Source organism: Oncorhynchus mykiss, chromosome 7 (genome assembly GCF_013265735.2).
Source record: "Oncorhynchus mykiss isolate Arlee chromosome 7, USDA_OmykA_1.1, whole genome shotgun sequence".
Lineage (NCBI taxonomy): Eukaryota > Metazoa > Chordata > Actinopteri > Salmoniformes > Salmonidae > Oncorhynchus > Oncorhynchus mykiss.
In genome coordinates, this window is record NC_048571.1 from 54,875,158 (window position 1) to 54,900,568 (window position 25,411).

Sequence of the window (25,411 nt, forward strand, 5' to 3'; positions counted from 1 at the left end):
AAACTGTTCCTGGATGGTTGGGAGAAGTTGCTCTCGGAGGATGTGTTGTAAACATTCTTTATTCATGGCTGTGTTCTTAGCGAAAATTGTGAGTGAGCCCACTCCCTTGGCTGAGAAGCAACCCAACACATGAATGGTTTCAAGATGCTTTACTGTTGGCATGACACAGGACTGATGGCAGCACTCATCTTGTCTTCTCCGGACAAGCTTTTTTCCAGATGCCCCAAAACAATCGGAAAGGGGAATCATCAGAGAAAATTACTTTGCCCCAGTCCTCAGCAGTCCAATCCCTGTACCTTTTGCAGAACATCAGTCTGTCCCTGATGTTTTTTCTGGAGAGAAGTGGCCTCTTTGCTGCCCTTCTTGACACCAGGCCATCCTCTAAAAGTATTTGCTTCACTGTGCGTGCAGATGCACTCACACCTGCCTGCTGCTTGTGGGGCACCACAAGCTCTGTACTGGTTGTGCCCCGATCCCGCAGCTGAATAAACTTTAGGAGACGGTCCTGGCGCTTGCTGGACTTTCTTGGGCGCACTGAAGCCTTCTTCACAACAATGGATCAGCTTTCCTTGAAGTTCTTGATGATCCGATAAATGGCTGATTTTGGTGCAATCTTACTGGCAGCAATATCCTTGCCTGTGAAGCCCTTTTTGTGCAAAGCAATGATGACGGCACGTGTTTCCTTTCAGGTAACCATGATTGACAGAGGAAGAACAATGATTCCAAGCACCCAAGGAGGGTGGTTACGTGCCGTCATCATTGTGTGTGTGTGTGTGTGTGTGTGTGTGTGTGTGCGTGTGTGTGTGTGTGTGTGTGTGTGTGTGTGTGTGTGTGTGTGTGTGTGTGTGTGTGTGTTGGGGTGTCAGTGTAAGTTGTGTGAGTGTGTGAGTAGAGTTCAGAGTCTTCAGGATAACCACTAAAACAATTAAGTCCCAGATAGGGAGCACAGCCTTTCTAGCTAGGTCCTAGAGGGCTTCTTCCACTGTCTGGCCTTATCCACCCAATTTATCCACCTTATTTATCAACCTACTTTAGGAGGATTACCCCATCAATTGCCCATTCTTCCCAGAAAGGAGGGGCACCAAAAAATGAAACAAAGATTAACAGATGATTTTCTGAGGCATGGTTTTTCACAGAAAGTGGTCCTATTTTAAATTCAGCTAAATTCCAACAAGTCCAGGGATTGTGGCACTTTTGTCTGCCAGGGAAATGTGCTCCACTCATCACAAAACCCCTCTGTAGTCTTTTCTTTCTCCCACACTGTCGTATACTACCAAAAAGGTTTCGAAAGGGTTCTACCTGGAACCAAAAATAGTTATTCAAAGGGTTCTCCTATGGGGACAGCCAAAGAACCCTTTTAGGTCTAGATAGCACCTTTTTTTACTAAGAGTGTATATGAAAGTGAAGGGTCAGTTTCCATGATGATAATTGTTTTGGAGAGAAAATACTCCATATCACATTCACTGCTAAATATTTTAGATGTAATGATGTGAACAATCCTGAGACCAATATAAATAGTATATTACAGAAGAATATTAGTATCAAAATGTGTCATGGATAATGGTTGATAAATACTTTGGTGTGCACGTGCATGTCTGTGTGCATGCCTGTGCATGTGCGTGTGTGCCTGTAAGCACTGCATGTGTCACTCACCCAGAGGTAGCCTTGAGGTAGCAAGGTGCACCCTGCAGAGAACTGTCCTGGAGTGTGAAGGGCAGCTTCAAACTAAAAAGGAAACCAAACAAATATTAAGCAATAAAAAATATTACTAGTGACGTGTAGGCATGCTTCCCCCAAAAACAAACTCATCGCTACTTGTTTGTGGGAATAGATATCTGGAGTCGTGCCCTGGCCAGAGTTCTGTTGTTTTGTCAGAGTGCAGCAGGAACTTCCTGAAAGTAACTAACTGCTTTGACACCAGTAATTAGATGGGTCTAGACCAAGGGGGGCAGTGTAAGAGGATGAAAATAGACCTGGAAATTCGCAAGACGCTGAATATTTCTCACCCCTCTGTCTCAGATGCTGTCTGGTCAAAAAGAGTATGACATTGTCACCGCCGTAGCATTGAATGCAAGGGAAGCCAGCGAACATTTGGACTCCCTTGATAAAAAAAAGTATAAAATAATACCCAATCAGTGTTGAGCTAAACTGAGTGAGCTCAACTGTGAATGGTCCTGGCGCTCCAAAAGAGAAGTGTAAAGGGAAGCCAGTTTGGATTTGGCTTCACACCAATCACATCACATTAAGAGCAAAATGTAATTGACAGAAAATAATGGAATTGTTGCATCTCGTTGCATTGTTGTCAGTTTCAGTTTCTTAAATTAGCCATGCATGGAGATAAGGATTTGGACTTGTGGTTTTACTTAATTCTCCGTTCTGGCCAATGATTATAAAGGTGATTCTGATCCATTCGTAAATTCATACATTGTGCCCCTGGCCTGAGAGGATGGAAGTTCAATATGTAGCTAAATGTAGTAGGCTAATGTTAAGTAGCTGACTCATCATTGCCCATGAAAGGAAGTTAGGCTAGTGAGCAAGCATTTTAGCCAGGTAGCCTAGGACAACAAAAACTCAAAACGTGTAGTGTATGACGAAGTCATAGACCATTTCATCAACATGAAAGAGAGGAGGATGGCTTTAACATTTCTCTACAAGTAAGGTGAGTCAACATGTTTTTTCTACTTCCTCGCACACACACAGAAATCACAACCATTGACAGCCAAATCATATTTAGCTTATGTTGATTGGACTAAATTGTTTTTGGTATCTTTTAGTTTTCACTGTATTAGCATAGATGATTTGGTGATGGTGCTGGAATAGTGGAGACAGCTCCTGTTTTCTTTGCTACGTGCAGTAACTCTCCGTGTTTCTAAATCAATAGTTGTTCAGTAACGTTAGCCGAAATGTCGGAAACATTAACTTGACCATGCTGTAGGTCATACAACTGTTTGTTACATGCAATATGCTTTGTGGACTTCACCAGACAGAGGTGTGGTTGAATTTATTCTGCCACTGTTTCTTCTTATTGTCTTGGCCTTAGGCCTATTTATCACGGTCACAAGGCATATCATCTAACAGGTTATAAAGCAAACAAAGCACTTAATCACAACACATAGGTTGTAATATGGCTTTACATTTCTGGCTTGGCTTCCATACTGATTTTAACCAATGCAACGCTACTGAAAATTATATATTGTTTTGTTCATTTAGATAATTAAATATTCATCCCCATATGGTTTAGGTACAGTTGCTCTTCTAGCTGGAGACTGATTTCCCTTGGGATCGACTCTACACATCTGGATCGGCTTATAGAGCCCTGTAAGAGGATTAGATTCAGCCAAGACATAGGACCGTTTCACTGTGGTGTGGTATCAATTCATCGTCAACATGTGTTACCATGTCCAGCAGATCTAAGTTGTCAACCTATGACTGATGTTTATTTCCCTGGAGTCTGACAGGTGTTTTCCCATTTGAATAAACAGGTCAGTCTAAAATGGCCACTCTTTTCACATTGGGAACTTCCTTTCAAGCAGCACTCACTGCACAGTTCTCCTACTGACAAAATTACAGTACCACATTGAGAAATTGCACCAGGCATGGGAAATTGATGGGGATTGACTGTTTCATATTGAAATAAACAAAGGATATTTCTTTAAAGCTTTTCATTTGGTAGGATGTCAATCATAATAGTGGCCTCCTGCAACGAAGGCATTTTATGACTGTCTAAAATAGGTAGAGTGGGCTGACATACAGTACCTTGTCAGAGTTTGAACCATGGTCTCCATAGCTCCTACTGTTATAATAGCACCCTTGCCCTTTCACTGCTGCACAGAACTCTCCTACCTACTCCCCACAGCCATCTGTAGATTCTGCTTCTCAACACCCCCTCACATACAATAAATGTACATGTCCCTGGTTTGTGCTATTTGCACCCTCACAGTTGAAAGAGCACAGCTAGTACCTGGGACCTGCAGAACAATTATAGCCATTATGTTGCTCCGGAATGAGAATGTATTTGGGTATGAATGGATGAAGAAAAAAAAACTTTAGCATCAACTCATTTTCTATTACTAAAAAGTTTGGGAAGGTACAGTATACAGTACATGAAAAACAGGGAATCCACTGTAGGACTGTAAGTGCTATAGGAGTGTGACATTTACCTAGACCATAACAGACCAGTTCAGAGTTGGAGCAGTATGAATCGCTGCAAAAAAAAAGGCTATAACTGGCTTAGAAAAGCACAGCTCTCAGATCTATGAGTCAGTAGTAAAACAATAAAAATAGACATTCAGAGAATAAAAGCAACAACAGCAGTCTTAGGCCTGGAAGCTTTCAATGTTGGCCAATGAATAACTGCTTCTCGATCTTGGTGTCCCCATGAGACAAAGCACTGTGGGCATGCATCCTCCCTGACCAGCACAATAGCCATGGCCATGAGGGAATGTTTATTGGTGGTCGTGATGCTGGGCCATGTGGCAGACAGAACATCTAATTGTGTGGTGCTGGGGTGGGAATGTGACTCAAGAGGTCAGCTATGGATGCTGCACGCCATTTACTGTTGTCCAAAAGGCAGGAAACATCAATCATGGGTAATTTATAACATTCACTTGCCAAATCCCTCCCTCACTCCCTTGCAGGGTGTGTTTGTAAACACAAAACACCCCCCCAAAAAAATGATGCAGGACAGATGACTGCTTCTGCCCATCTGTCCAGTGAATGCGTTCCTCCAGATCCCCTCGGTCTCTCTACATCTATTCACATTCATCACGCAGATGCACTGTCTCTCTCCATCAATCTCTTGCTCTGCCGCCCCTTTTTTCTTCTCTCTCTCTGCTTATAGAGCCCACGTGTTCCAATCTCTCTCCCTCTCTGCCTGCTATTCCTCTTGGCTAGCTACGAGGAGTGAGATGTTTTTTGATTGGTAATTAAACGGCAGTAATAATATGGCCCCATATGGAAGCCCTGCGGTTAGAAGGAGGAGGCTGGTAGCTGAAGCAAAGGGAAAGCAGCGTAGCGATGGGATACTGCTGGTTTTGTGGGCTGCAGACAGTGGGTTTTATCAGTCACCAGAGACCGCTGGCCTTTGCATGTAATTTTCATAGCCAGAGTTTGATTTGACTCTCTCTCTCATAAATATATATATATATATTTGGATACACCTACCAATTCCAGGATTTTTCTTTATTTGTATTATTTTCTACATTGTAGAATAATAGTGAAGACATCAAATCTATGAATAACACATATGGAATCATGTAGTAACCAAAAAAGTGTTAAACAAATTAAAATATATTTCATATTTGAGATTCTTCAAAGTAGCCATCCTTTTCCTTGATGACAGTTTTGCACACTCTTGGCAGTCTCTCAACCAACATCTGTTCATTGACCTTTCCGCTCTGAACTACACTGTATGTGGAGTGGATTGTTGACTGCTCAATTTTTGCAAATCTTAGTAATGTTGTTTGAAAGAATCTACAGTCTCTCTTTAGAATTTCCATGACAGTATACAGAATATAGCCCTATTTGGTAAAAGACAAAGTCCACATTATGGCAAAAACAGCTCAAATATGCAAAGAGAAACGATGTAATGAGTGCGTTGAATCGGGAAGCAAGTACAGGGAGTAAGTGTTTTAATAAATAAAATAAACAATGAACACGAAACACCAACAACGCACCGACATGAAAACAGAGTCAGAAATAATGAAGCCTCGAGAAGGAACCAAAGGGAGTGACATATATAGGGACGGTAATCAGGGAAGTGATGGAGTCCAGGTGAGTCTGATGACGCGTAGGTGCGCGTAACGTGTGCGCCATAACGAGCATCCTGGTGACCTAGAGGCCGGAGAGGGAGCACACGTGACAAACGACAGTTCATCATTACTTTGAGACATGAAGGTCAGTCAATGCGGACATTTCAAGAAGTTTTAAAGTTTCTTCAAGTGCAGTTGCAAAAACCATCTAGCACTATGATGAAACTGGCTCTCACGAGGGCCGCCACAGGAAAGTAAGACCCAGATTTACCTCTGCTGCAGAGGATAAGTTCATTAGTTAACTGCACCTCTGACTACAGCCAAAATAAATGCTTCACAGCATTCAAGTAACAGACACATCTGAACATCAACTGTTCAGAGGAGACTACGTGGATCAGGCCTTCATGGTCAAATTGCTGCAAAGAAAACACTACTAAAGGACACAAATAAGAAAAAGAGACTTGCTTGGACCAAGAAACACAAGCAATGGACATTAGACCAGTGGAAATCTGTCCTTTGGTCTGATGATTCAAAATTTGAGATTTTTGGTTCCAACCCCCGTGTCTTTGTGAGATGCAGAGTAGGTGAACGGATGATCTCCCCATGTCTGGTTCCCACCGTGAAGCATGGAGAAGGAGGTGTGATGGTGTGGGGGTGCTTTGCTGGTGACACTGTTGGGATTTATTTAGAATTCAAGACATACTTAACCAGCATGGCTACCACAGTATTCTGTTGCGATATGCCATCCCATCTGGTTTGCGCTTAGTCCCACTATCATTTGTTTTTCAACAGGACAATGACCCAAAACACACCTCCAGGCTGTGCAAGGGCTATTTGACCGAGAAGGAGAGTGATGGAGTGCTGCATCAAATGACCTGGCCTCCACAATCCCCCAACCTCAACCAAGTTGAGATGTTTGGGATGAGTTCAACCGCAGAGTGAAGGAAATCAGCCAACAAGTGCTCAGCATATATGAGAACTCCTTCAAGGCTGTTAAAATAGCATTCCAGGTGAAGCTGGAAATAAATCCCACATATTAACTTTTAGCAAGGCACACCTGTTAATTCAAATAGATTCCAGGAGATTACCTCATTAAAGCTGGTTGAGAGAATGCCAAGAGTGTGCAAAACTGTCATCAAGGCAAAGGGTGGCTACTTTGAATAATTTAAAATATATTTTGATTTGTTTAACACTTTTTTCGTTACTACATGTGTTATTTCATAGTAGTAAAAATAGTAAATAGTAAAAACAAAGATATATATGTGTGTGTATATATATACACCTTGTCAGCTCGGGGATTCGATCTTACAACCTTTCGGTTATTAGTCCAACGCGGGTTAGCTTAGTGGTTACAGCATTGGACTAGTAACCGAAAGGTTGCAAGATCGAATCCCCGAGCTAACAAGGTAAAAATCTGTCGTGCTAACCCACTTTTGTTATTAACTGACTTGCCTAGTAAAATATATATATTTTTTAAATTAAATATATATGTGTGTGTAGCTAGCACCTTGAACTAAATGCATGTGCTAGATTATGCACATCTTTAGTGTTGACAGTGACTAGTGGACGCTCAATATTGTAAATCATAATGCCTGAGGGTGTGAACCAGTTCCATCTAAAATGTACAGGAAGCATTGACAGGTAATAAGGCAGCATGTGGGGTTTCCAGCGATGCACACACCATTGAGGTTGCCCATTCTAATAAGGTGTCAGTGAGGAACCATTTAAAAATCTAGGTTCCGCTAAGGCAATTGTCAGTCAGCAGCCCACTCTCCCTCACCGTCTACTACAGCTGTCTGCCAAGGAGAGCAGACAAGATCCCAGTTGGAGGAGGGAGGATATAGGGAAGATGGAGGGAGGGAGGCAGGTAAGCCAGATCGAGGGGAGATTTGATGGAGGACTTTGGGGACTGTGGGGAAGAGGATCAGCATGTGAGCTAATTAAAGGGGGATTTGTTGGTGCGATGAGAGGGCGGTCTCCCAGCTGCCGATTCCCAATGACCCAACGCCTGACACTGAGTCTGCCCCACCCATTACCCCAAGGGTGCGCCAGCCCATATGCCGCCTTCAGGTGGCCACTATGGTTAGTGTAGGCCAGAGCTGCACTGCAGCATGCTAGGAAAACTGAGGAAGGATGGATGTATAGCCATAGATATTCCTACACACATCATCAGGGACTGGCCTTCCCCTCTATGATCGTCACTATTCATGTTTTATATTGCATCAATGGCAGCCAGACAGTTATATGCATCAACATTTGCTGTCAAATCCAATAATCTAGCCTGTGATTGAAGGTACTGTCACTGGTAACAGTACACAATAGAACCATGTTATATACTATTTATACAGTTTACATGTGTTGTCAGGCTTTTGTCGTCTCTGCTTCGACAAGAGAGGGATGACTTACCCAGAACCAATTAATGTTGTTTTCCTCCTGAGGGAAACACAGGTGGACGTGTGTGTTAACCCTTAAAGTTAAGTTCCTGTGCAGCCGCTGTGAAATATATACTCCACTGTGTCTACATTTACCACACATTAGATGTGTGACGATTGCTGGGCTTCTACGAGGCACAAATATCGAACCCAGTGGACCTGTAACATTATCAATGAGAAGTCACACTGCAGCAAACAGGCATTGCATTGTCTGTGTAATGGATTATGTTTATTGGAAAGTGTGCAGTATCATCACTGATGGGATGTCTTTTAGAGTGTGATTCCCGAGCTTACAGTTTGGGCCTGCCCAGCAGAGAATTTTGAGTTTGCTTGCACATATATTATATTTTAAGCTCAGAATTACAACAAAACAAGCAAAGTTAATGCAACCCAAAGGATTTAGGTATAATACACCCAAGGCAAAGCTCCTCCTCCCTCCCCTCCCCTCTCCTATCCTTTCCTGCTCAATACCACATAGTCACAGTGCCCCCCTCCCAATTCCACATAGCAATCTCTCACACGCACTAACAGACACTAATAGAAAACCTCCGCTGTTTATTAACTGATAATTGACTGGCTCTGGCGCCTGCTCCCAACTGAATCCCTCACTGCACCCTCCCGTTGCCGTAGGCTACAGTCAGGATGGCCGGGAACTGAATTTCCAGTCAAACTGAAATGAATGGCTGCAGGTAAAGCAAACTAAGCAGGTTAGGACTCAGGGGTTTTATTGTGAACATGCAGACAAGACTGTATGGCAATTCACCATTACCATCCACACAAACTGCCTTGAGCATGTGCTAGAGAATAGGATGTGTTCACTGCATGATACATGTTTAGTATTCTGTACAAGGGAATCACAGTGGATTATCTCACAGGAATGTAATCAATAGAGGGTTAGGGTTGAACAGTGGCAGTCAGGTAACGCCCCCTTCCCAAAAGTAAACCAACACACACACACACAAGCACATGTGTATGCACACAAAGGCACACTCACACAGTCAGTGGCTGTATTTATAGAGCCGCTCTTAGACAGCTTCCAGACTTTTTAATTTTACATTTTTATTTCACCTTTATTGAACCAGGTAGGCCAGTTGAGAACAAGTTCTCATTTACAACTGCGACCTGGCCAAGAAAAAGCAAAGCAGTGCGACAAAAACAACAACACAGAGTTACACATAAACAAACGTACAGTCAATAACACAATAGAAAATAAAATTTGAAAAATTCTATGTACAGCATGTGCAAATGTAGAAGAGTAGGGAGGTAGGCAATAAATAGGCCATAGAGGTGAAATAATTACAATTTAGCAAAAACTGGAGTGATAGATGTGCAGATGATGTACAAGTAGAGATACTGGGATGCAAAATAGCAAGAGGGTAAGTAATAATAAGGGGATGAGGTAGTTGGCTGTGCTATTTACAGATTGGCTGTGTACAGGTACAGTGATCGGTAAACTGCTCTGACAGCTGATGCTTAAAGTTAGAGAGGGAGATATAAGAGCACATGTCACTGCCACCAATCGGACAGACCTGTGTTTGCTTGTTAGTTGTTCAATATCCTCCAGTGAATCTAACCCAGAAGGATGGCAGGATCAAAGTTGAAACACACTGCTCATGTTATCATTTCATGAGCTGGATGTCATCCAGCGATTTAAATTCCATGAGCGTCAACGGACAGAGATCAAAGTGTCAACCACCTGCTGTGCTTGCAGCCCTCTATTACTCAGAATATTCAACGTCATTGGAAGACTATGATTAAACCATCTGCAGCAGTAGGAATTCATTGAATAGGGTGCTGCTGCTTTCTGTTTTTAACTCTTCATTGACCCGTAGCTCATAGTGTGGTCAAAGCTCCAGGCTAAACATATGGCAATCAGCTTATTATTAAGCCTGGCCAGGGATGTCTCCTTCAATTTTCTAAGTACTGACTGTAGAGTAACGATTGGCTGTCTCCTTTGGCTATCCCACAGATCATATCAGGCAATAACTGGAATGAAGTGGGAGAGTGGTTTTGCATATCTCTGCTCTGAGCGCAGCCTGACATTGCCAGGACATCACAAACTCATATTCGTGACTCAACCCAGATTTTTCTCTTCCTTGTGTCCTTCACAGCTGACCGATTGCAACATGTCCGGCTAATGTTATGCAATTTCCGCATGTCGCTCCCTCTCCGTCCCTGCGGCCATGGCGGGCGGTTCCAACTCGCCTGGATGAAAGCGATGGACTCTCCCCGATAAATGGGTTTCAAAAGAGGACCACAGGTCAAGAGTTCTCTGTGGCGTCAATCTCCCACCTTCATCTCTCCCTTCGTCCATCTTTCCCTCTCTCTGCCAGGCAGAAATCTATCTGCATGAGGCCAAATTGTTCTGGGCTATGGGGATCTCTGCCCACCTATAAGATGTCACAACCACAACGCTGCCTCGACAGGGGTTCTGGATGACACCAAACGGGAGGCACAGGGTTTAATCCTCCTGATCAGATGGCATGGGACTCAGATCAAAGGGTCCTCTGGTGCCCACTGAGACAAAAACAGTGGGACGTGTGCACATTTGCCAGGGCGACTACATAGAATCAAGTAATATCCTGGGTTTGGAATTTCCCCTGTTCCATTCTATTGTGGCCAGATTGGCTCGACAAAATAGATATTTAATGCACGACTCTCTCAAAAATAGAACTTCTTATACATTTCTGAATATGAACACGGTAGTCAATAAGTCACTATGTGCTCAAAAGAGGGTGCTGTGCTGGGTACTCTCACAAAGTGCTGTCCTCAAACATTTGGTTTTGTCTTACAGTTTTCTACATGGAGGTAGCTAGTGTTCTAGTAAAATCTGGCAGTGGGCCATGTATTGGATTCAGGTAGAGGGATGACTGACACGAGTAATTAGTAGAGAAGAACAGAGAGAAGGAGAGAACAAACACAGAGAGAAGGAGAGAACAAACCAACACAACAAACAGACAGGAACAATGCAATAGGAACATTCAGAACAGGGTGGGATGCAGAACAAGTTTGTTTTGTATTCTTTATAGTGATGCAACGATTTCATATAATTCTGGCACATTAGTCTCCTTTTATGTCATGCAAAAGTAGGCTAAGATTTAGCACATCTGCTGTGGTCCCCTCCTGGTTGTACAATGTGTCTATGCGCTATCGTGACAGGAACAGAATGAAGTGAGACGCTGGGCCAAGGGTGGAAGGGTTGAGGACAGGGGTGGCTCCCAGGCATTGCTAGAGCACGGATAATTTCCAGTAATTAGTATGTAAATGTCACAGCAACAGCACGTCCAGCTGTGCAACGGTTCAGGCTGCCCCTGCACCTGAACACCAGCACCACACTGTCCTCTGTTGGTATGGAGTGTTGTAAAGAAGAGAAGACATGGATGGAAGCAAGCTGAGGAACACTCAACTCTGTTCTCTTATATCGAGGTGGAGTTGACTATTGATAACTGCTCGCTAGCAACAACATTGAGTCACCATCCGTTGATTCTTTAAAAAATGTCAATTCTGAAAACGCTTACCTGTACCTCAGTGGAGGTCGGTGCAGTTTAAATTGAGGGAAGATATATTTTTTTAAATAAGCATGGCCTTATTTCTATTACAGTATATTGGATGACTGTCATTCATATTCCATTCACCAATGTAACGTCAATTGGTTTAGGCTACTACGTGATGCAAACATTTTACCTATACCCATCATTAGAATGCTACAACCTAGCTTCTGAATTAATGTTTACCACGTAGGTCAAGAGAAAAATTTGTGTAATCAAGGTGACACATTCAAAATCACCTCGCACACGCTTGCCTGCATACAGCTGATCTAGGGTGTAATCATTAGTACAACAATTGCAAAAGTTTCTACAAATTCAGGTATGTTTATCCCCGTTTCGTTCTATTTGCTTCTGTTTAAGAAACATAACAGCTCTTCCTCAAAACCCCTGATCACTGCAAACACAATTCACTTTTGTAGCAGCCACATACAAAGACCATAATTATTTGCTTGTTGTATAATTCCTTCTCACATCTACGTGCTGTCCTCCGCTCATCTTTTCCCTTTGTTGTGGACTGTAACCATGCGAAAAAAAACATTTCAACCCTAACCTTTATACCATAACCGCGAACCGCTACACACAGCCTACATCATTGTCACCATATTAGCTAACGTCATAGTCAACTGCTACAATCATGCAGTACAGTGTACAGCAAGCAGTTTAGCAGTTACACAGATGGCCCCCAGTGACAATAAATTAATATAGCTAGCAGTCTCTTGCTTCTCCTTCATTTTTGAATAAATACATATTTCTCTTTATTTGAGTAAACTACTAGCACATTGTATGCACTGTGGTGCTAGCCTACTGTAGTTTATTCTTTCAGTACTAGATGAATTTACTGATCCTTTGATTAGGTCGACAACATGTCAGTTCAAACTGCAAGAGCTCTGATACATTGGAGGACGTCCTCCGGACATTGTCATAATTACTGTGTAAGGCTATGGAAGGGGGTGAGAACCATGAGCTTCCTAGGTTTTATATTAGAGTCAATGTAGAGTTTCTAGAGTTTCTGGTGTAGCCAGAAACTAGCTGTCCCCTGGCTACACCATGGTGCTACCCCAGAGAGTGCTGTCACGTTCTGACCTTAGTTATTTTCTTATGTCTTTGTTTTAGTATGTTCAGGGCGTGAGTTGGGTGGGTTGTCTATGTTCGTTTTTCTATGTTGTGTTTTGTGTTTGACCTGGTATGGTTCTCAATCAGAGGCAGGTGTCGTTAGTTGTCTCTGATTGAGAATCATTCTTAGGTAGCCTTTTCCCACCTGTGTTGCGTGGGTGATTGTTTCCTGTTTTGTTGTTTGTGTCACCATTCAGGACTGTTTCGGTTTTCGTTTCCATTCACTTTGTTATTTTTGTATTGAGTCGTGTTCAGTTATTATTAAAGTATCATGGACACTTACCACCCTGCGTATTGGTCCGATCCTTGCTACTCCTCCTCAGAAGAGGAGGAAAGCCGTTACACTACTGTAGATCTTCATTGCAAAACAGTGTGTTTTAATAAATGATTTGGTGCCGTGAATGTATTTAGTATAGTTTTATCTAATAATTTATTTTCTGAAATTCACTGAGGAGCATGGTCCTCCCCTTACTCATCTGAGGAGCCTCCACTGCTGTACCTATGCTTGTCCTGTACAACTGCAGTCCTTCCGCGGGGTGATGAAATTCATACTTACTAACCATTTTAAATTTCAACTTCAATGGTGTAGGGACGTCCCAAGGATCCTGGATTCCACTGATCCTGGATTCCACGGATCCAATTGAATCTCAATTAACGTAGTACGTACTATGAGCAACACAAAATAGGAAAAAGTTAGTGGTTGCTAAAAGTTTATCAAAGGTATGAATTTCAGCCCCCCGCAGAAGGACCGCAGTTGTACAGGACAAGCATAGGGTTTTCACAATTTACATTTCTACAAGAATTGACTGATGGTGACTCAATGTTGTTGCTAGCAAATCCCGCGACCAGTTATTGCCTCGATATAAGAGAACAGAGTTGAGTGTTCCTCAGCTTGATGGAAGCCAGACAGAAAAAGCTTTAAACAAGGAAGAACTGAGGGTTGTGATAACCATTTTACTACCATGGTAATCACACAAACAAATCAATGCATGCGACCAGACAGTCCACATTTTCTGTCAAATCATACGTGTTATGGCTATCCATTAATATAGTTGGGGAGTATTCATAGGGATGTTGACATCATTCCGAGGCTTGAACGGATGATAATGTAAAGCACATGTGATTAATTCTACCTTCATACATATTTAATTGACATACTTTAGGTCTATGTCCAATAAAACTCATATGCTTCATCAGTGCTATTTGAGTTTACCTCTGAAGACTCTACAGACCGCCACAACACTAACAATCTACTCACAGGGGGGAGCCCAATATACCCAGCAGGAAACTGAGGTAGAGGAGTTGTGCTGACTATCACCAGCAATATAAAACATTACCTTGGCTCAATACGTTTGGCATCTGATACTCTTTAGTAATGACATGAAGAGATCCACAAAGATGAGACCTTGGTATCTGTCTACACTACATCTGGGTTAAGATGTTGGAACAGCCACAACTCCCAGTGAGTTGTTTATTCTAAAACCCAGAAGTGTGGCTCTTGCACTGACCCTATAAAGAGTGCTTCTTTGATATGGAGTGTTAAGCAGTCGAAGCTTGTGTGCTGTCACTGTGTCCCCATGATGGTGATGGTGACAACCTAGGCTAGGCGTGTCTGGACTGCAGCAGTTTTTTTTGTTGCTGTGCCCAGTGACTCTGCCGCGTTGACCGGGAGGCCCAGCCGTATCCAGGCGACACATCTGCTGTGATCCAGCTAGCACAGAGAAATTAGATTGACACTTCCTTCTGCATCCCCATAATCCTCCCTCCGAGGGCCTGTCTCCTTGTCCCATTTGAACTGTGGGGATGAGCAGCGGCTGACTGTTAGTGTGGAGAGATCAGTTGTCCTCTGACGCTGGGTGACACACCGGGAGAGAGGAGGAAGGAGATGAATAAACAAGTGACAGATTAGGGCTGTTTGAAATGAACCCCACTTCACCAGAAATCTATAGCCCTCCTAATGAATTACGCTGCTCCTGTGAGACAGGGGGGCTGAGGAGGTTACGGCTTTAGCAATTAATAAAGCAAAGCCTTGATGAGGGATGGGGAAAATGGCTGCAGGGACGGAATGTGCTTTTCAAACAGGCAAGCACAGGCACTTTTTCACCCCGCTGTTTGTGTGTTTATGTTTGCCAGAGAGATAGCGCTGCAGAGTAGAAAGGGAGCCTGCTACGTCCCAGCGGATCTGTGTTGAGGAAGAGCTTTTAATCCATGCTATGGCATCTGTTCCCCACAAATCAGAGAGGAGGATGATATCTGCTGCTCAGAAAGGAAGAGAACGACCTTCATGAAGAACAGAGGAAGAGAGCGATTGCATAAGGTGTCATCCTGATGACTTTACCCAAAAACATGTTGGGGAGGAAAAAAAATAAACCAACAGATGGATGTTGCATCAGGGAAAAGGGCACCTTTCTCCCTTTCCCTTTCCCTTTCTCTCCCTCTTTTTTTATCCCTATTTCATGGGCACGTCATCTATGGCATGGTGACAAACACACATTGAGCCACCTTTTCCACCAATGAAATAACAGCTTTGAGTCATTGTCATAAATCAGCAGATCTTTCAAACCCAACGGAGCTATAAAAAGACTCCATTAACACTTACAGCCTGAGACCAGTGGTGATGGCCCCTCTACAAACTCATCTCCAGCACTCTGAGTCACTCCTTTAGGGCCAGTAGTAGAACACGCCACTGCCTCCTCTCTTATCCTCCCATCAGCAGGAAAGATGGATGAGACAGAGAGCGGAAGGGACATGTACAGCACACAGCACACACACACAACAAGTCCAGTAAGCAAGTGCAGAGAACCCAGCGACCATGTTTAATGTGTCTACACTGCACTGAAATGGTCTCGCCATGACGTCTGTTTAATGGATTTAAAAACCAGTGACCTTGCTTGGCGAGGCTAGTGATCTCTGTGTACTAATCGAGTGTATTAGGTAGTCTCTGTTGCAGTCTCTGTGCACAGGAGCTAATCCTCAACAACAAAAAATAGAACAAAGCTTGTCACTATCCACTTCAAAGACTACATAATGAAGACTGAAAAGGCATTATAAAGAGCTCTACTGCTCCATACCAGCCATCACCATCTTCTTTCCTTCTAATGCCCTTATAAACGGAATGTGGGGAAAAAAAACTATTCTGAAAATCTTTATGGCCTTAGATCTCTTAGAGCCTACGAGACGCTGAGGAGGATGCTTTTTTAGTCTGGAGGAGACGTGGAGGGTTTCTGCTGTGTGTCCAGGTGCAGGCACGCCCATTTCTCTCACTGCTGCCTTCATGATCAAGAACCGCCATCCTCTGAGGGCGGTTTGAAAGTGAGGAGTGTGCTGGTGCCAAATTCCTGGGCTCTAGGGAGACATGTTGAATGCACAAGCATGATCTTCACTGAGACAAGCATGTGACATGCGCTACAGTGACCACCATAGCACACATGTGATGTGATGTCCTCCTTAGAAAGGGAAGAGAATACACATGCTTGTTATAGCTTCCAGTCCCTACTGGATTGGCTGTTGATACCTAGCACTACCAAGCCTGGTTGTTAGCTTGCCAACACCCACATGAAGGCGAGGCTAACATGGTTATCTGAATTATTGTCACGACTTCCGCCGAGGTCGCTCCTTGTACGGGCGACGTTCAGCGGTCGACGCCACCGGTCTTCTAGCCATCGCTGATCCATCTTTCATTTTCATTTGGTTTTGTCTTTATTTTCTACACACCTGGTTTTCATTATCCAATTACATGTTCATGTATTTAACCCTCTGTTTCCCCCATGTTTGTTGTGCGTGATTATTTCTATGTTCAGTTCGGTTCATAATGGCTTGTTTTTCGACAGGTGCTGTGTTCACCCGTGCATAATATTTACCATTGGTTTTTGGTCAAGTGTATTTGTTTACTTTACCTTTATCTTTTGAGTAAAGTACATTGCACACTCATTTTACTCTCCTGCTCCTGACTTCATGCACAAGCTACACTCACCTTCTGACAATTATAATGTTACGTGGAAAGGGGGGTGAGGAATATAATATTATGTCTACTCTGCTACATTATAGTGCAGTTAAACACAGTCATTTCCCATTGAGGGCACTCAAAGAGTACTTGCTGCAGCCCAGAATCTAAAAATACATCGTCTCAGGGATGATCTCACTACAAAGGTCCTAGGCTTTGTCTACACTTCAGACTTACATGAAAGTTATGCTATCAAAATGAAAAGATTGCATTGAAAAGACAGGACTACAGTAGATGCACAAAAGTCGCATTGTGGTCTGATAGTGTTCAGATCTGTCTTTTCAATATAATCTTCGTATTTCGATAGCAGAAGTTGCATGTAAACTCTGAAACATTGTCCCCCAGGGAGCTACTATACAAATCATATCAAATTGTATTTGTCACATGCGCCAAATACAACAGGTAGACCTTACATTGAAATGCTTACTTACAAGCCCTTAACCAACAATGCTTTAAGTCAAGAAACAAAATACAAATAAGTGTTAAGGAAAAAATAGATGAGTAAAAATGAATTAACAAATAATTAAACAGCAGCAGTAAAATAATAAGCAAGGCTATATAATCAGAGGGTACCTGCAGTAGCAGAGAGAACAGTCTATGACTAGGGTGGCTGGAGTCTTTTTAGGGCCTCATTCTGACACCGCCTGATATAGAGGTCCTGGATGGCAGGAAGCTTGGCCCCAATGATGTACTGGGCCGTACACACTACCCTCTGTAGTGCCTTGCGGTCAGAGGCGGAGCAATTGACATACCAGGCAGTGATGCAACCATGCTCTCAATGGTGCAGCTGTAGAACATTTTGAGGATCTGAGGACCTAGGCCAAATCTTTTCACTCCTGAGAAGGAATAGGCTTTGTCGTGCCCTCTTCACGACTGTCTTGGTGTGTTTGGACCATGATAGTTTGTTGGTGATGTGGACACCAAGGAACTTGAAGCTCTCAACCTGTTCCACTGCAGCACCGTCGATGAGAATGGGGGCGTGCTCGGTCATTATTTTCCTGTAGTCCACAGTCATCTCCTTTGTCTTGATCACGTTGAGGGAGAGGTTGTTGTCCTGGCACCACACGACCATCGGCAAAATTGATGATGATGTTGGAGGCATGCCTGGCCATGCAGTTATGAATGAGCAGGGAGTACGAGGGGACTGAGCATGCACCATAGAGGGGCCCCCGAAATGAGGATCAGCGTGGCAGATGTATTGTTCCTACCCTTACCAGGATCCAGTTGCGGAGGGAGGTGTTTAATCCCAGGGTCCTCAGTTTAGTGATGAGCTTTGAGGGCACTATGGTGTTGAACTCTGAGCTGTAGTCAATTAATAGCATTCTCACATAGGTGTTCCTTTTGTCCCGGTGGGAAAGGGCAGTGTTGAGTGCAATAGAGATTGCATCATCTGTGGATCTGTTGGGGCGGTATGCAAATTGGGGTGGGTCTAGGGTTTATGGGATAACGGTGTTGATGTGAGCCATGCCCAGCCTTTCTAAGCACTTCATGGCTACAGACATGAGTGCTCTGGGTCGGTGGTCATTTAGGCAGGTTACCTTAGTGTTCTTGGGCACAGGGACTATGGTGGTCTGCTTGAAAAATGTTGGCATTACAGACTCAGACGGGGAGAGGTTGAAAATGTCAGTGAGATACTTACCAGTTGGTCAGCGCATGCTCAGAGTACACATCCTAGTAATCTGTCTGGCCCTGCGGGCTTGTGAATGTTTACCTGTTTAAATGTCTTACTCACATCGGCTACGGAGAGCGTGATCACACAGGCGTCCGGAACAGCTGGTGCTCTCATGCATGTTTCAGTTTCACTTGCCTAGAAGCGAGCATAGAAGTAATTCAGCTCATCTGGTAGGTTAGTGTCACTGGGCAGCTCGTTGCTGTTTTTCCCTTTGTGGTCTGTAATAGTTTGCAAGCCCTGCCACATCCGACGCGCATCGGAGCCGGTGTAGTATGATTAAATCTTAGTCCTGTATTGATGCTTTGCCTGTTTGATGGTTTGTCGGAGGGCATAGTGGGATTTATTATAAGCTTCCAGATTAGAGTCCTGCTCCTTGAAAGTGGCACCTCTACCCTTTAGCTCAGTGCAGATGTTGCCTGTAATCCATGGCTTCTGGTTGGGATATGTACGTACTGTCACTGTAGGGACGACATCATCGATGCACTTATTGATGAAGCCAGTGACTGATGTGGTGTACTCCTCAATGCCATCGGAAGAATCCCGGAACATATTCCAGTCTGTGCTAGCAAAACAGTCCTGTAGCTTAGCATCTGCTTCATCTGACCACTTTCTTATTGACCGAGACACTAGTGCTTCCTGCTTTAGTTTTGCTTGTAAGCAACAATCAGGAGGATAGAATTATGGTCAGATTTGCCAAATGGAGGGCGATGGAGAGCTTTGCATACGTCTCTGTGTGTGGAGTAAAGGTGGTCTAGAGTTTGTTTCCCTCTGGTTGCACATTTAACATGCTGATAGAAATGAGGTAAAACTGATTTTCATTTTGTTGCATTAAAGCTCCCGGACACTAGGAGCGCCGCCTCTGGATGAGCGTTTTCCTGTTGCTTATGGCCGTATACAGCTCATTGAGTGCGGTCTTAGTGCCAGCATCAGTCTGCAGTGGTATATAGACAGCTACAAAAAATATAGATGTAAACTCTCTTTGTAAATAGTGTGGTCTACAGCTTATCAGAAGATACTCTACCTCAGGTGAGCAAAACCCTGAGACTTACTTAGATTTCCTGCACCAGCTGTTGTTTAAAAATATGCATAGGCTGCCACCCCTTGTCTTACTAAAGGCCACTGTTCTATCATGACGGAAAAGCTTCAAACCCGGCCAGGTGTATGAAGGATCAACAGATCCTACATATAACTCTTTTGTTGCTGAGAATTTTCCTATACAGCAGGAAATGCATACCTTGTAGTGTATTGAAGGTTTAAAAGGCTTCTCAAGTTTGTAATTTCCACTTTAAAATGTATCAATCCCCACAAAAAAATGTCCATTAATTATAATCCACATAATAATTAATATATCCTGTAGAAAACTTGCTCAAATTAAGATCCTACATCTGTATGATCATCATCATTGAATCTGCTGCTCCATTAGCCTGGCCTTGGAGCATCTGAGTGGGACATACGCTACATGGAATGGAAATAGATGGCCTTGGGAACACAGCAGACCACTTCCCTGTGACATTCACGGTGGAGAAAGGAGGAAAGTGGAGTGGTGAAGCTGGACCCTAGCTGGGGGATTCAAGTTGAGCACCACAGACAAGCCAACTAAAACCCTTTCAACACCCAGCAGAGTGTAGGCAACAGCCTACAGCCACTTCCCTGGACAACATTGACACTCACTTTCACCCCTCTGTATTAGTTTTATGAACAACAGGTTCACATGTGGTTGGTGAGGTGGGCAATGGGGTAGGGGTATGGTGTTCTAATAATACAATACATTCTACAAAGACCTCATCTCAACATACAGTAGAGCTTAAAGTTGGAGGCATTGCATGGTTAACATATTCTAATTAGTTCCAAGAACAACAAAGGGCGACAGGATGTTCTACATTAACAATGACAGCCACTGCTTATGTGCCTCAGAAGTGGGTCAAAACCATGCCTGGTAGATTAGGTCGTGTGTGCGTGTGTCAGTCAGTCCCTACTGATCTCACTCAACAGAGACTGTGATAAGGGTTTTCTCCGGTGCCTAACGACTTTGCCCAGTAGTCCTCTCCACCTCCCAGCGAGCAGAGCAGAGCAGTGTTCAGAGTACAGAGCGCACAGCAGCGATCAGTGGGCTGAGCTCCCTCAGGTGACCCATACTCTGCTCACATGTTGTTCATGCTACGCTGCTTTAGAACTTTATTTTTCTTTCGTAACGACTCTGGCCCCTTCGGCCACATCTCTTTCAATCTGGACCTCTTTTTTTTTCTCACCCTCAATCAAGTCAGACTGCCAAGTGAGGCTGCCAAAGCGGGGGAAAGAGATGTTGGGAGCTTTGGCACAGAGAGGTGTGTGCTTCCCAGTCGTAGTGCAAAGGCAGAACTGCAGAGAGAGGAAGAGAAAAAGGAGAGAGACAGAAGAAGAGAGAGGGAGAAAGAAAGAAAGAATGAGAGAAAGACAGGGAAAGAGAGAGGAAGAGATAGAAAAAGAGAGGAGGGGGGGCTGCTGTTGAGTTAAGCCCCTAATCACAGGCTGTTCTGCATGAAAGACTTACTACCTTCTCTTTGGTTAAAGAGAAAACACATTCAGCTCGCCTCTCCCAGCCCCTTGTTCCCACATGCTCTACATCAACAACTAATGTGCACACAAAAACATTAATTTCAGAAACTCACCCACACAGTCACATACACAAAAACAAAGCTGTCTCTTATCCCAAGGAAATATTTCGGTATCAGGCAATTTCACGGTCAGCTCATATTAATGACAGATATGCCCTTCTTTTGGCATGCTCAGGTGCTTCATTTGTTAGTGTCAGAAATAGGGAATGTGGGCAAATCCTGAAGCAAAGTGGTACTTCTGGCTCCAAGTCCATGAATTGCCTTGGCTCACTCACTCAGCAGGTGTACCAGATATTAGTTGAAGAATCCAGAAGCTCCATGCAATCCTCTGGGAGTGTTCCAAAACCCACAGTAATTGAGAGGTATGCTTGTCTCCTCTAGACTCAACTTTTCCAGCTGCCGAGGACCTCCCTTGCTCCGTTGCCCACATAGTTTCCAGACAGACTATTGGGTTGTGTGTGGGATCTTAATCTAATGTCGGAACATTGATTTATGCTTGGGTGTCCCACGACCATTAAGGCCTGATCACTTTATAACATCCTCTTCTGGTGGTAATTTGGAATCCCCCACCCACCTTGCGATGCAAGCCCCATAACCGCATTATAGCTAAAAATGTAGTCTGAATATCATCTTCCAGCCACTGCAAATTGATTTTATAACTCTTTGACGGAGTCCTGAAACCCTTTTAGTCTGTCTCTCACCTGAGTTTGCCATTTGATCTATGAGAGGCTCCCTACTCTTCACAGGCTCTATCGATCGCCACTTTCTAGCCAGCTTTGCTGTGGAAGGTACAGTGTCACCTTGTAATTCTAAGACTCCGTGGTTGTGTCTAGAGTTGGCAGTTAATAAAGTTTTGGAATTTTAATCATGAAGTTTTGATCACAGAATTCCAAACACATCATGCATTTACATTTAAATGTGTCCACATTGTTTCCGGATTCCCTTTTCCTACGCTATATGCAAATGCAAGTATGCATTCTGAAAATGGTGGAATAGACAAATATGTTAATAACATAACAACAACTTGATGGCAGTAGCTAACTACTGTAGCTACGTAGCCTGCTATCTTCTGTAACTAGCCAGAAAGCTAGCAAGCAAAGCGAAGTGCTGATGACGTCACCAACTGTACGCACTTTCGGTAGCCTTATTGTGTCAAGACTGAGGGAAAATCCGCACACAATGCACCTCCATCTACAGTTGAAGTCAGAAGTTTACATACAACTTAGCCAAAAACATTTAAACTCAGTTCTTCACAATTCCTGACTTATAAAAATTCCCTGTCTTAGGTCAGTTAGGATCACCACTTTATTTTAAGAATGTGAAATGTCAGAATAATAGTAGCGAGAATTATTTATTTCAGCTTTTATTTCTTCATCACATTCCCAGTGGGTCAGAAGCTTACACACACTCAATTAGTATCTGATTGGCATTGCCTTTAAATTGTTTAACTTGGGTCAAACGTTTAGGGTAGCCTTCCACAAGCTTCCCACAATAAGTTGGGTGAATTTTGGCCCATTCCTCCTGACAGAGCTGGTGTAACTAAGTCAGGTTTGTAGGCCTCCTTGCTTGCACACACTTTTTCAGGTCTGCCCACAAATGTTCTATAGGATTGACATCAGGGCTTTGTGATTGGCACTCCAATACCTTGAATTTGTTGTCCTTAAGCCATTTTGCTACGACTTTGGAAGTATGCTTGGGGTCATTGTCCATTTGGAAGACCCATTTGCTACCAAGCTTTGTGTTGCTTCAACATATGCACATAATTTTCCTCCCTCGTGATGTCATCTATTTTGTGAAGTGCACCAGTACCTCCTGCAGCAAAGCACCCCCACAACATGATGCTGCCACCCCTGTGCTTCATGGTTGGGATGGTGTTCTTCGGCTTGCAAGCCTCCCCCTTTTTCCGCCAAACATAGCGATGGTCATTATGACCAAACAGTTCAATTTTCGTCAGACCAGAGGACATTTCTCCAAAAAGAACGATCTTTGTCCTGTTGGGGAATAATCAGAATTAGTTGGGTAACCTAGATACAATGTTTTATATTCATTATATGCTTGTGAGTTACTTCTCATCAGAATGTCTATTTTTGGATAATACTGTTGGCCGGTTGCAGTTATCTGTTCTCTGACATGGGGTCAGTTACTTGGGCTGCAGAGAGGGGAGGGGTCAAGCTTGTCTTCATATGTAAACATATGTTTTAAATCAATTATCTCTTGGCTCCACAATGTCTGTGTGCCAGTCACTGTGTCTCTGTGATCTTGTCAAGGAGGGATGTATTTGATATATGCATGTTGATATATTGTTTTATGGTCCTGAGAGCGAAAAAATAACATAGTTTAGGAGACAAAGCTGAATGATAATTTATAGCCAATGCTGTCTGGCTATGTGTGTCTTTGCTATAAAGGATCTCAGTTGCAATGTTTAAGGTCTCTCAGAGAATTCATTTATAGACACTGAATTGATCTGAGAGTCACAGGGTTGTGATGGAGCTCATATAATTAAAGATGGACTTTATGATAACTCTGACTTGTGTGTGGTTTGCTCTCATGATTTGGTAAATACAGGAAATTTCCACTACAGTCCGCATGTGCAATTGCAAACCGTAGTCTGGCTTTGTTATGGCAGTTTGGAGTAGTGGCTTCTTCCTTGCTGAGCGGCCTTTCAGCTTATGTTGATATAGGACTTGTTTTACTGTGGATATAGATACTTTTGTACCGGTTTCCTCCAGCATCTTCAAAAGGTCATTTGCTGTTGTTCTGGGATTGATTTGCACTTTTCTCCCCAAAGTACGTTAATTTCTAGGAGACAGAACTTGTCTCCTTCCTGAGCGGTATGACGGCTGCATGGTCCCATGGTGTTTATACTTGCGTACCATTGTTTATACAGATGAACGTGGTTCCTTCAGGCATTTGGAAATTGCTCCCAAGGATGAACCAGACTTGTGGAGGTCTACAATTTTTCTTCTGAGGTCTTGGCTGATTTCTTTTGATTTTCCAATGATGTCAGGCAACGAGGCACTGAGTTTGAAGGTAGGACTTGAAATACATCCATAGGTAGACCTCCAACTGACACAAATTATGTAAATTATCCTATCGGAAGTTTCTAAAGCCATGACATAATTTTCTGGAATTTTCCAAGCTGTTTAAAGGCACAGTCAACTTAGTGTATGTAAACTTCTGACCCAGTGAAACTGTGATACAGTGAATTAGAAGTGAAATAATCTGTCTGTAAACAATTGTTGAAAAATGAGTTGTGTCATGCACAAAGTAGATCTCCTAACAGACCTGCCAAAACTATAGTTTGTCAACAGGACATTTGTGGATGTAAACCTGAGTGTATGTAAACTTCTAACTTCAACTGTAGACCTGTCTTTTCAATGCAATCTTAATATTTTGATAGCCTAGGACCATTGTAGTGAATTCATCCTGAGACAGGGTATTTTTAGCTCCTGGGCTAAAGCAAGTACTCTTTGATTGCCTTCAATGGGAAATGACTGTGCTTAACTGCACTGTAATATAGCTGAGTAGACATAATATTATACTCCTCATTCACTGTTTGTTGCTGCGTCCTGATTATTGATTGCGTGGTGATGTCGATAGGGGGCGGACATTCTGTTTAGCCCTACAGTGTGTCTGAGAAACAATTCTAAAAACTATCGAAGAACCCACACTACTCTGTTTAACTAGAAGACTTGAGTCGTACAAAGAGGCGTTTTAACCTGGAACTCACCTTCCTGTCCGAGGATTTGGTGGTAAAGACAGGCACACGGCACGCCAGTAAAGGCCAAAATGGTGACATGGTATTCCCTTCATCCTCTGCACAGAACCATCCTGGTGTGTTCTCCTCTCCTAGAAGAAAAGACAACATGTTTTAATTCCACTCAATCATATTTCGTAATGGCAAATACCTTGTAACTGTATTTGTACTTAATGCAGTTGAGCCTTCCAAGTGGACCCACTTCAAATAAGCACTCACAAGAAATATGAAATACTTGACTGAACAGTGGACACGGGTCTATTCTTGTTTCCAAAACAAAGTGTAACCCGATTAATTGGCTTCAGGTATGTAATATGAATAGGATAATTAGAATTGTGCGTGTGTAATCAGTCAGAGCCAGGGGAGATGGGACCAGGTACAGCCCACTCCCAGAAGCTCCATGCTAGGCCAACACTGATTAAGGCACTGGTGATTATCCTTTGTTAAAGAGAAAATAACAGCAAGTATCTGCCCCAGCAGGAGAAAGGCAACCGCTGGTTAATAAAGAATTTGGCTGGCGCATGACATCTGAATACCTCGAA

The 25,411-nt window shown here is 43.2% G+C and overlaps 1 protein-coding gene across 1 annotated transcript in view; it reads right to left on the reverse strand.

Annotated features, from left to right (window-relative positions):
* LOC110528967 (rho guanine nucleotide exchange factor 10-like protein) overlaps nt 1–25,411 on the reverse strand; it is a 153,408-nt gene that overhangs the window by 67,509 nt on the left and 60,488 nt on the right. Inside the window, 2 exon segments of the mRNA XM_036983546.1 lie at nt 1,654–1,725; nt 24,843–24,961. Coding sequence (XP_036839441.1) covers nt 1,654–1,725; nt 24,843–24,961 — 191 coding nt within the window.